The 11,623-nt window shown below is 40.6% G+C and overlaps 1 protein-coding gene across 2 annotated transcripts; it reads right to left on the bottom strand.

Moving 5' to 3' along the window:
* Positions 1-1,226: 1,226 nt before the first annotated feature.
* Positions 1,227-11,409, bottom strand: eps8l3a (EPS8 signaling adaptor L3a). Of its 2 annotated transcripts, none has more exons than XM_088308441.1 (20): positions 11,262-11,409; positions 10,466-10,545; positions 9,974-10,047; positions 9,831-9,895; positions 8,325-8,483; positions 8,078-8,227; positions 7,599-7,639; positions 7,442-7,524; positions 7,214-7,365; positions 6,892-6,997; positions 6,721-6,794; positions 6,552-6,626; positions 5,869-6,014; positions 5,383-5,533; positions 5,232-5,296; positions 3,934-4,030; positions 3,742-3,849; positions 2,932-3,017; positions 2,549-2,684; positions 1,227-2,446 (listed from the first exon to the last, which is right to left on the bottom strand). In XM_088308441.1, the coding sequence occupies exons 2-20, from the start codon at positions 10,528-10,530 to the stop codon at positions 2,435-2,437; spliced, it is 1,845 nt and encodes a 614-aa protein (XP_088164567.1). In that variant the 5' UTR covers positions 10,531-10,545; positions 11,262-11,409; the 3' UTR covers positions 1,227-2,434. The 2 variants fall into 2 exon arrangements, with proteins under 2 accessions (XP_088164567.1, XP_088164568.1); XM_088308442.1 differs by having other exon boundaries at positions 10,466-10,542.
* Between the last annotated feature and the right edge of the window lie 214 nt (positions 11,410-11,623).

Genomic DNA, 11,623 nt, shown 5'->3' with positions numbered 1-11,623 from the left:
GTTGCCGCATGGTCATTGTAGAGTTATAATTTTTTTTTTGTTTAATTACCCAGCTGACACGTTCCCTTACAGTGACTTAAACAGCCTGCAGGGGGTGACAATGTACTTTTCTCCCTCTTTTGATTACAATTAATTTCTTTCATTAGTGTTTCCAAGCATTTACTTCGCCAAAGTATATTTTAACATGCGAAAGAATTATCCTAAAGAGTCAATAAACACGTTAATGATGTGCCTGCTCCCATCTAGTGGAAGATCGTTTGTTTTGCCTGTCTCTATATATAGCTGACATAGATAGTTGTACAAAGATACATTATTTGTAAAGAAGATAGTTTTAAATCCAAGTACATTTGGATAATTTCCATTGCTCACTGCTAATCTCTTAAGGCACTGTTTGGAAGTCGCTGCATTAGGCTACACCATTAAATAAGTACTGTATAATATAAACGATAAAATTATTCTTTAAACAATATTTTTGACTCTTATAAAAGGTCTTATTTTGTGGTATCTAATATAGAAGTTTTGGTTCGTTAATTGGCTGGAAAACAGTAGTCAATTTGCCAGTAAAAGGCAACATAGTCCATATTTGTGTTACAATATGTAATAGTAATTATACACACTGGCACGCATGCTAGTATATCGACTCTTGAGTAGAAAGCATCTCAGGCTACAACAGATTTCACCAGTTTTGTAGCGTAGAGAAACAAATGTGTTCCATGCCTGAACAATCCATCCTTCCAGTACAATTCAATTTATAATCAAACTGGAACGTTTTTCCCCAAAAGCAAAAAGTGACATGGTATGTTAATCATTTAAAAAAAAAAAAAATTCTGAACGTATGTCATTTTTTTTTTACTTGGTTGATTATTGTCATAAATGTACAAGATATGGTAGTCACGGTTTGCCCGTGGTGTGCAATGGAGAGTGACGCGTGTTCAATTCCCGATCACGATGGATCACAATGTAGCTCGTCCTACCTCACAATGCCGAATCATGTAGTTGTTCATTTCTGTCTTGTCACATTATATGAATGACAATTTAAAAAAAGATTCAAATATGACATCCGAGTAGTTTTTATGCTTTGTTAACAAATATTCCAATACTTTTTTTCTTGATGCCTATTGGTCTGTGGGGAGATTATTCGCACACAACAGATTCACAAGTCTTTGAAGAGCGTTAACATGTTATGTCTGAGCAGTTAAAATAAAGCACGTTTCCTCATGAAGCACTGCTGTGAATGGAATGGTTTTTATTAGAAATCAAAAGCTTCTCCCATGTTGTTGTACATGCCGTTGCAATTCGATTTTCATCCACTGGACGTCACCAAAGTTCACCTTTTCGTTGTGAAGAACTAAACTGTACAGTCATCGGCTTTTTTTTTGTCTTGCCCATGTCTCATTTCCCGTCATAGCACATAATAGTCGAGTTATTGCAGTAGTTTCATTTTGAACAACCAATAGTGGGTGAGCTAGCTAGTTAAAATCTAACTGGTTGAAGGCGAAAGCCACGGGAAGATTAGGTTAACATTGTAACATATGGAGGCTGAAATCTGACAAGGGCACCAAAAAAAGGTTGTTGATTTGTGCTTCTGATCAAGTTTAGAAAAGGCCTTGCTTGCCCTGACTTCACACGACTGGAGGTAACAGATGGCAGAAATCTCTTGACACGTTTCAGTCAACAGTTTGAAAAGAACTCTATGGACACGTACAGGACAAGTGAATCAGCAACAACCCGGGATCACGTTCAACGTTGATATTTATATTTTGTAATTCGTACAATGAGAATTAGAATTTAAAAACTTAACACAAACATAAGATGTATGCATTAATGGGTTTGGAGTTTGAATACTTTCATACGCTGAAGTCCTATTTTGCTCTTATTGTAGTTAAATAAAAAATATATATCAATATATACAGTATTAGAAAACCCAGTTACTGGCATGTCTGTTTCACAGTTCCAAGGTTGGGGGTTCGTTCAAATCTCAGCTCCAGCCTTCCCCGCGTTCTTTGGGTACTCCAGTTTCCTCCCTCATTCCAAAAGCATACACGAAGACTCTAAATTGTCTAAAAGTTTGAAATTGACTGTGAAAAGACTGCAGCTCACCAGCAATCTTAGTGATGATAAGCGGTGTAGATAATGGATGGGTGGTTGACTGTATTCCAAAAATCGTATTGCAACCTAACATACACAGTATTGTTAAATTAATGCCTCTCGCACAGTGCCAATCAACAGCTAGCATCATCTTTGTAACTGCAGCATTTTGAAGTCCAGTCTCTGCATAGCATAAAAATTCGAGTGATTTGTTACATATGTATACTGTAATATGATGACGTCAAATGTGAAAAGTGCCAGTGTAAAAATGACAAGAGGTTTGTCTGTTGTAAGCTGAAGGTCGGCCGCCTCTGGTGATATTTTCCTCCGTGACAACGCCCTGGGCTCAGTTTGCAGCCTTCAGTTGCAAGGGAAACACAAAAGTAATAGTGTAAACATCACACACAGTATTTGTCTGCAAGTGGTCTCCATGGCAACAGATGGAACAGTTGCCACTTACAGCCAGGGTGGCGGAGCGGACCGCTTGCAATTGGAAGAAGACCCTCCCGCCTTCTTCTGGACACACCGTCTTCAGTTCCTCTCGGGTCATGCTCAGGAGCATGGAGCCGCTCAGCACGCACAGACAGCGCACCGTGCTGCGACCACAGACGAAGAACAAGAAGAACGCATGTGAAAATGAGACATTTGAGGCAACCAACATGGATTTAAACACAATGTGTGAGTATAACAGTCCAGATAAAGTCAACTCATTTCTGGGGACTTTACAAAAATTATGTTGCGTTAAAGCGGCACAAAATGGGGCTGCAGTTTGTCACGATGTAGAATTGCTATTTGTTCATGCAGGTGTGCCTAGTATTTTTCTGCGTGTAGTACCGTACTCACATCTTGCTGAAGCCCATGTCTTCAAGCCAGGCTTTCACCTCGGCCGGTTTGGACCTCTTACTTAAGACAGGAGAGCTTCCACTGGGCTGAGGAAAAAGAGAACGGATTCAGTGACACTCCAAAGAAAACTTTAGAGAGGCTATTTAATGTATAGCTAATGGGGCAATTATGTAATGTAATGTCATGTAATGAGCTAACACTGGTCAACAGCAAATTTTAATCAGGGGATGACTTTATGCGTCCCAAAACGTGGCACCAATTTTAAAATAAAAAAAGGGTTGTTTTTTTTGGTTTGGTTTTGCAATAGTTTCATTTTTGGTTTCTAGGTTTGACCTATTGCGCAATACGGATTTTACCATTTGTGTATATTACATTATGAAAACCTGATATGCTAAGAAAAAACGTGGGAAGATTAGAAATCAGTACTAAAAATTAATCTAGAAAAGTATATTTGCAACTCTGGTTAAAAAGCATAGCAAACATTTGTTGACTCGTGTTTTTAAGGTTCCCATAGCGAAAGACTCAAGCGACACGCCTAGACTGTAAACAAACAGTGCAGATCATTTTCTGGCAACTTTCAGTGACATTTAAACATGTCTGCCATCCAAGAAAATCATTCATGTGGTTCTTTCCTAAAAAGAAAAGATTAGATATTTCATTAAAAAAAAATCATTGTTAATAAAATTAGTGTTGCTTTTGGGAGGTTGGGTTGTTCCCTTGACAGTCCTGTTTTAACTTAAAGTGTAGTATGAGATGGTGTTAATAAATTATAATAAGTGCAAAAATAAAAAATAGTGGCACAGCAGTCACCATGTCCTCAGCTTGTTCTTCATTTTCCGTGAGGACGTTGTTGGGGACGAAACCTTCTTCTCCTCGACTGTTCCTAACCTTCCACCACTGCTTGGTCACGTCCAGCAGCTGCAGGATGGACCCAGCATATATTTCATTTGATCTTGATTATTTCAGAATTGAGTGTTTGAAACGCTTCGGACGACGTGCCACCTCCACGACTTCGCCTTTTTTGATGCTCAACTCTCTGCCGTTCCTGGAGATGAAGTCGTGCGTGACGCGCATGCGCCGCAGCTTCTTCTCCCGCACCCTCGGAAAACAAAACATTACAAAATGTGAATGAAAGCGATGATGAATTGGCCCTTGCACCTCCACTGCCAGTGGCGGTCGGAGCGTGAATGAAGCCCCGTAACTGCTCACCTTCCACTTTAAATTAAATCCGAGAGTGGCCCCGGGCAGCCGCCTGAGGGAAAAGCACCCCCATTGTGTATTTACGGGCTTGTGGAAAGAGCATCTGGCTGGAATTGAGAGGGCAACAACTCGGGAAAACTCTCAGATGCAGGGTTTTAAACTAGTCTTCGGGTTTCCAAGTGTCATGTTTGTGCTCTCAGGCTGTGTTTGTTTTGGTTTTGTTTCAGCAGCTGCCTCATCAATGTGGGCGGTTCCCTTGGCAACACACCTGTGGGAGTTTGTAATTAGCTGCCTTTTAAAGGCAGCCGAAACCATACCCTGGCGTTAGATTATTCACGCGCTCTCCTTCATAATCAAACGTTAGTCCTGGCTCGTTGAATTCGATCCTTGCCGCATTTTTTTTTTTAGATCGTCTTGCCTTGTCACCTGTTTGTATGTACATTCAGTCATTTTTGTTCCTCTTTGCATCTTTCGCGCAAGCTCCCTTTGTTAAGTTCTTTTATCTTACCCACGTTTGTGCGTGTGATTTTTGTTAACGTTCGATCCTTGCCTTTTGCAAGCTATTTTTGTACAATTTTGGATTGTGTGTCGCATTGTGTATAACTTTAGTTTTGTCACCCCTCATCTGTGTCTGTGTTTTATAGGACGCGCTACCCTCACCTTAACACCAAGTAGGATTAGGGTTTCAACATTTGGTTTGAATTAAGGTTAGGGCTTCAAACGAGGGAATCAAAGTAGTGCATTAAACTATTGTTAGGTTTTCAAAGTAGGGTTGTGCTTTCAAAGTAGTGCTCATGCTTTTGAATTAGGATTTCAAACCAGGGGCAAGAAAAGTGTGAGGCCAGGAGAGTGAGTTTCAACCCTCCACAGCATCCCGCTGCGATTGATGGCCATACAATTGGGAAAAGTGTAATTGTACAAAAGGTCTAATTGTACTACTTTACTATTTAAACAGGGCTTCGGCACCATCTTGCAGCGTTTTATTGCATTTCAGAACAAGCACAAAAAAAAATAAAAAACTCAAATAGGTTAGATTTCAGCGAATAATGAACAGGTTTGGTGACATTTTCCCATACATATTTGTAAGTGTGCACATGTACCTCACAGGTATTCTTGCATGTTGCGTTACTGGTGGAGGAGGTGGCGGCGTCTTCTTAGTGGTTGACTGCACATAGAAAGCAAATATCCTCTTAGTTTTTTCTTTTTTTTTGGGGGGGGGGTCCACTAAAGTGAGGTCGTATGAAGGGTCACCTTGCTGGACGGGGGCTGTCGGACCTCTTGCACCCTCACTGGGGTCTCACTGGCGGCTGCAGGAGCTTCTCTCACCTCGGGAGGCTGCCACCCGTCAAAGAACTCCAAAGTGTACGTCGGGATGTCCTCGTCATCCTCGGGCCATTTGGTGCTGCACCAAAGGAACGAAAACTTTGAGGTGCCAAGATATAGACTGGCGAGAGACTGCACAATCTATTAAGAGCCCACGAGTCGTCATGTTGCCTAGTTCAGACCCATTTCTATTTTTCTTTTTTTTTTAAGAAAGTCGTAAATGTATGTGACATACAGATAGAATATTGCAAGAAAAGTAACAACTTGTGCTATGAGATAATTTTTTTTTTATCTTGTGGTTGACAAATACGCCATATTAAACAAAAACTAAAACTGATACTAAAACCTGCCAGGTAAAGTGGGCACAAAAATAATAGAGCATTTAAAATAGTGTCCATCTACTTCGTCCTCTACCTTGGGATATTCCATGCGTCTCCTAACGACTGCCACAGCTGGTCCTCCTCTGTGGTTGCCTCCTCACTCATGAGGCAGATGCACTGAGGAGTCAGCAAGGGAGCCACAATGCTCGGAGGCACATCCTCGGGGCACTGAGATATAATCTGATGAGGGAATGTCACAAAATTAGGTACATCTGAGGAAATTTACTCATATTATTTGAAATTGCTATTTTTGTAAAAAAAAAAAAATACAATTTGTGTAAAAAAAATGTGCATGAAGGCGGATGAGCTGGAATAGAATGGAATGCAGGAAATGTAGATCTTGAGAATTGGGGATGACGGAGGGGAAAAAAAAACGTGATATATTTGTAAAATTTCTGTTAATTTTGAAAAAGTAGGATTTTTTTGGAATATTGAACATTTTGACAATTTCCAAATCAGTTGCTAAATATTGAATGTGAATGTGAAATGTTTCCATTAATTTTATATTTTTGAGGTACATTCGCAGTTTTGCCAAATTCAGGAATGTCGGCTAATTTGATGTTAAGAAAGATTTGCGAAATGTCGAATTTGGGGGGAATTTGTCAAATTTCTCAATTCATTTGTGGACTTTTCATACATGCGGTTCGACATCCCCAGGTTTTCAGGACACATGCACACATTCATACACACACTTTTGGACAATTTCGACGAACTTACAAATGCTAACGCAGAAAAGAAGGAGTGCACAAACTCGGACACACTGGGGTTATCGATTTTTCCCTTCAGCTCCACCTGTGGACACGAAGACATGTTTGGATTTAATGCCAAAGCAATTTTTGAGGGGGGAAGCCAAGATAAATAAGAGAATATTGTCGAGGTCACACACCAGAAGGTTGAAACCACATTTGATCTTCTGGAGACACTCTACAAACTCTGCCGTTGGGGTCATGCTGTCCATTACTGACCAAAAAAAAAAAAAAAAAAACCCACAAGATGTATTCTAGTCCTTTTTGAATATTCATTTAATCTGTAATTTAAAATGGACGAATGAAGTCACCTTTTCCTTTTTTCTTTTTCTTATTTTTCTTTGCATTTTTCGCTGCAACAGCGGCCAACTTTCCCATGAAGATCTCAATGTCGCTGACAATGTGATTCAAGATGTCCTGTCGCGTCAGAAAGGAAAGAAGATTCACAATTGCTATATTGCCACTGGGACTTTTGACTTATAAAGTTTTAGTTAAGACAATTTTGGGTAGTTGTGAACAAAGCCTCGCTTCTCTAATATAATATGACAAAAGGTGACTTTGTTTAAAAATCACAAAATTGCGTGTGACTAATTTCTACCACTGGTTCCCACCTCTATCTCATTTTGTACATACCACGTTTCTTTCCAATTCTGTGTAAGATTGCGGAGGCTGCAAAGGTTCTTCCCTGATCGAGGCCACCTCCTCCTCCTCCTCCTCTTCCTCCTGCTCCTCCACTTCGTAATGGTCATCAACATCCTTGGGAGCTAAAACTAAGTGAGTGTCCTCTAAATGGGCGACCAAAAATCACATTTAAACAAACACCCTGTTATTATTGTCAGTGCACAATCTTTATAGCCTCACCATTGTAATCAGGAGGGGCCCACTCGAGGGGTTTCTCTTTGGGTTCAACTTTACTTCGGGTTTCTGCTTCTTCATGTGACGCACTGGAGACAAACGTGTCACCTTCAATTCAAATCCAAAGCGCACAGAGTAGCTTTATGCTGCTTGTTGCTCCTACCTTAAACGCGCTTGCGAAAGACCCCTTTGGACGTAATCAGCCTGGAAACAAGACGTGACATGACATTATCGGGATCACGTCATAGTGCTCAAGAATTTTTTTCCAGGGCCTCACTGATATGGCTCTTGTGATGCAGATTCTAATATTTGGCGTGATAAAATGTCAATAATCTTAGTGCGTGCAACAATAAAGATATGAATTACTGGCAGACCGTCTGACTGTTTTTCAATACTCGGTACTTTGTACAGTAAAAAAAAAAAAAAATAGCAAAAATCAGTAGATTTTTTTTTTTTTTTCGGCCCGGTCTTTGTCTTATGTTGTGATGTGTTGATTTATAAAAACAAACAAAACAAACATGCAGGACAGTAACCCTCAAGGACCAGAGTCCACTGCTCTAAGAGAGTCTGCATACCACTAGAGGTCGCCGTGCCACATTTTAAGAATTGCTGTGAAAGGTTGCGAGGACGGGCTTTCCTCACCCTGACGTCATCGCAGTGAAACAGGAAGACGCTTGTCACGTCTTTCCTGCTGGGTTTGACTGTCACTGCCAGGAGTGAGTTGGAAGCCGAAGTGTCCAACACAGCCTCGAGCTCCACCACGTCACACAGATGGACAGACTCCAGCACCTCCTGAGAGGAAGTCCAACATTTGTTGTTCTTCTCATTCCTTCTTGCTTAAACCACCTTCGAAACATGGACGAGTTCCACATGAGCGGGTGTGCGTGACCTTTGTCTCGGTGTCGGTGAGCAGCAGGTTGGGTCCGCTGACCTCCAGCAGCATGTTCTGGCCCCACACTCGGCCCATCTTGTCGAGCAGATTGAGCCTGTCCACGCAGTCTGTGAGGCCTCGCAGCTCCTTGCCGTCCAGGTCGCATGTGAGGAGATGCTGACACACGACAACAACAACACAATGTTAACAACACCTTCGGGCCTTGTTTGATTTCACAGCTTGTTTGCGGCCGTGTGCATACAAAGTTTGTCATTTGAAAGATTACTTCTTTTATTTTGCTTGTTTTACTCTAGTCGTTTTTAAGCTTTTAACTAGCATCATCATTTCTTTATGAGTGTAAAATCTATTTTGTTTAACCATTCAAATTCCAGTTTGTTTGCACAATGCACAGGTTGGAGAACTCTAAAGTGATTTTTAAAATGCATACATTTACGCCAATTGTTTTCTTTTTTTTTTTTTTTTTTTGTCAGAAGCCCGTTTCTGAAAGATTTTTTGGGGGAGTGCCAAAGCTTTGCATACGTATACAGTACCTTCTAAAAGTCAACTTTTAGATTCCCCGTTGAGTGCGACATGCACCTCATGTAACTTTCAAACGTTGTTTGCCTAAGGATGGGCTTGCCCGTGAAAGTCGTTTGACAGCCACCCCTCCCTCCCCCCCACACTCATGAACTGAACTGAACTTAAATAAATAAATGGTAAAAAAACAAAATTAAATCTACTGGCAGAAATTGGCTTCTTGGCATTTTTTTTTTTCACTGGCAAAAATCTGCTTCCATAACCTTTCCATCCACCCATCATCTATACCGCTTCGCCTCACTAGGGTCGTGGGGGGGGAGCTGGAGCCTATCCCAGCTATCTTCGGGCAGTGGGCACCCTGAACGGGTTGCCAGCCAATCGCAGGGGACACGTAGACGAACAACCATGCGCGCTTGCACTCATACCTCGGGGCAATTTAGAGTGTTCAATCGACCTGCCATGCATGTTTTTGGAATGTGGAAGGAAACCGGAGTACCCGGAGGAAACCCACGCAAGCACGGGATCGAACCCACGCCCGATGCTGTTTCTCACTGGGAGGCCATCGTGCTAACCAGTCGGCCACCGTGCCGCCCTTCCATATCCTACAGTCATTAAAATAGTAAACACAGAGGAGGACCGCTTCTTAAAATCCAAATAGCATCATTCTGGACTGGAATCCTAAAAGATAGAAATCCGTTTTCCCTCCCTTAGACTTTTGTTAGTGCAGTCTTGGAACTTTTCTGACACACCTATGTTTTTTGGAACTGCTTCCTTGTCTGAACACAAAACAAACCCCTTTCAAGTGCCGGGTTTAGAATGAAACACATTTGACACAAATAGTATGGTACATAATAAAACATAACTAACAAGGAATTCAAATATTTGTTTCAATTGGCCTAAAGTGGCCAAAAGGCACAATTTGATACAAACCGTGTGTGAAATGAACACAAATAGCAGTTTGAGCGTAAACATGATTCAGGACCTTACCTCCACTCTGTAATGGAAATACTTCATGGTCTTGTTCATGGAGGCGGCGTACTCCTTCCTTTTCACTGTTGAAACGAGCCGACAGCAAAGCAATTTATTTAAATGATCCGACATCGCTCAAATTGAATGGTAAGGTCGCTTACAGTATATTGACTTTGCGCTGGGCCTCGACATATTTGACACCTGTGACGATAGCTCATCTCTGACCGAGTAGCCGCTATCACAACAGATAAAAGCAAATTACTGAGGCCACAGATTGAAAGTGTGCACACCCTACTTACTGCAAGTATACTCTGGAAAAATATAAACACAGTACATATGTTATTTTTGTTTACTTTTTTCAACACAAAAGGCCTAGTTCTCTCAAATTCCTGTCTAAATTTGTGAGTGAGCACTTCTCCTTTGCCGAGGATATGAACCCAACTTACAGGTGTGGCATGTTAAAATGGTACTTAGACAGCACGGTTTCACACAAGTGGGCTTTTAGGCTGCACACAATAAAAGGCATTTCTGGAATTTAGGTTTAGGCACAATGTTTTTCTTCAGTGTAAAAAAAAAAAAAGATTGGTAAAAATAGAAGCTCAACTCCTGCGTGCATTATGATTAAATGAAAATGAAATGGATGACGAACATACTTGGACTGGATGGATCCTGCATAACTGCTGGTGTCATTTCCCAGTGGACTGTCACTTCTGAACATCCTCACACACACCTGCTGCGTCACATGAATGTCATAAAACAAAGGTGGCGTTATGATATTTTGCATGGGATTTCGTTTTTACAACCTGAGCATAGCACAACATATGAAAAATCAAAGGTTATAATTGTATTTAAAAATAACGTTTATTTACTTAAGTCCACCAATGACGATTTGCTATTGCTCAGGTGGAAAACGCCAACGTGGCATATAATAATAACGTTTCACTATTCAGTAATTACCACTTTTTCTTTTTTGGTGACTTTTATTAACAGGGAGCATTTAGATCATGAGATGCTACAAAGCCGACTCCTTTGATTTCAGTGTGCTCTTTACATTTTACTTGAAAATCAGTTTTGTCTTTTGGGGGAGGACGTGAAACAGTCAATTGTAAATTTAAAAATGTAAAGATATGTTAGAATGAATTAGTGATATAATTTTGGGTATGTGTACAGTTGGCATGGATGAATATTAATATTAAATCCAAGCCTGTTTCATACACACACAAATTCATGTTCATCTTATGCCACTGCAGGAGAGGAAAAATAGATTTTCAAATTCAAAAACAAAAATGTATCATATTCATGTCAACAAATATACTGTAAATAGGTTAATACAGATACAGACTAAGCCCTACCACAACCGCTATCAGTAAGGTTATCTTATAATATAATATATAATATAATGTATATTCTTAAAAAAAAAAAAGTTAAGATAACTTACAGAGTTCTTACCTTTTTGTGTTTGATGCAATTTTAGTGGTCCCTTATGGAATACTTAAAATCCAGCACAAATTCAAGTCATAGTTTGAGCGAACACTTAAGACTAGCCCATAAAGACTGAAGACAAAGTCCAGTGTCCGTGACACAATGAATGTGTGGAAGAAGTGAGTTGTGTTTCCCGGTGTGGCATCCCACCCGAGCAAAGGTTACTAGATATGGAGAACATTGTGGAGCTGCAAATGTTTAATGGTTGCCACAGCGATAAGTTAACTTGTGTGCTCCTAGCAATTTGACAGCTGAGTGATTCATTGGGATTGTGTCTGTGTGTCTGTGTGTGTGTGTGTGGGGGGGGGGGGGGGGTGTGAGGGTGTGTG

This window comes from Idiotropiscis lumnitzeri, chromosome 11 (assembly GCF_059441095.1).
Source record: "Idiotropiscis lumnitzeri isolate Australia: NSW breed Sydney's pygmy pipehorse chromosome 11, RoL_Ilum_1.0, whole genome shotgun sequence".
Classification (NCBI taxonomy): domain Eukaryota; kingdom Metazoa; phylum Chordata; class Actinopteri; order Syngnathiformes; family Syngnathidae; genus Idiotropiscis; species Idiotropiscis lumnitzeri.
The sequence above is the reverse complement of the archived record's forward strand: the minus strand, read 5'-3'. Positions and strand labels throughout refer to the sequence as shown.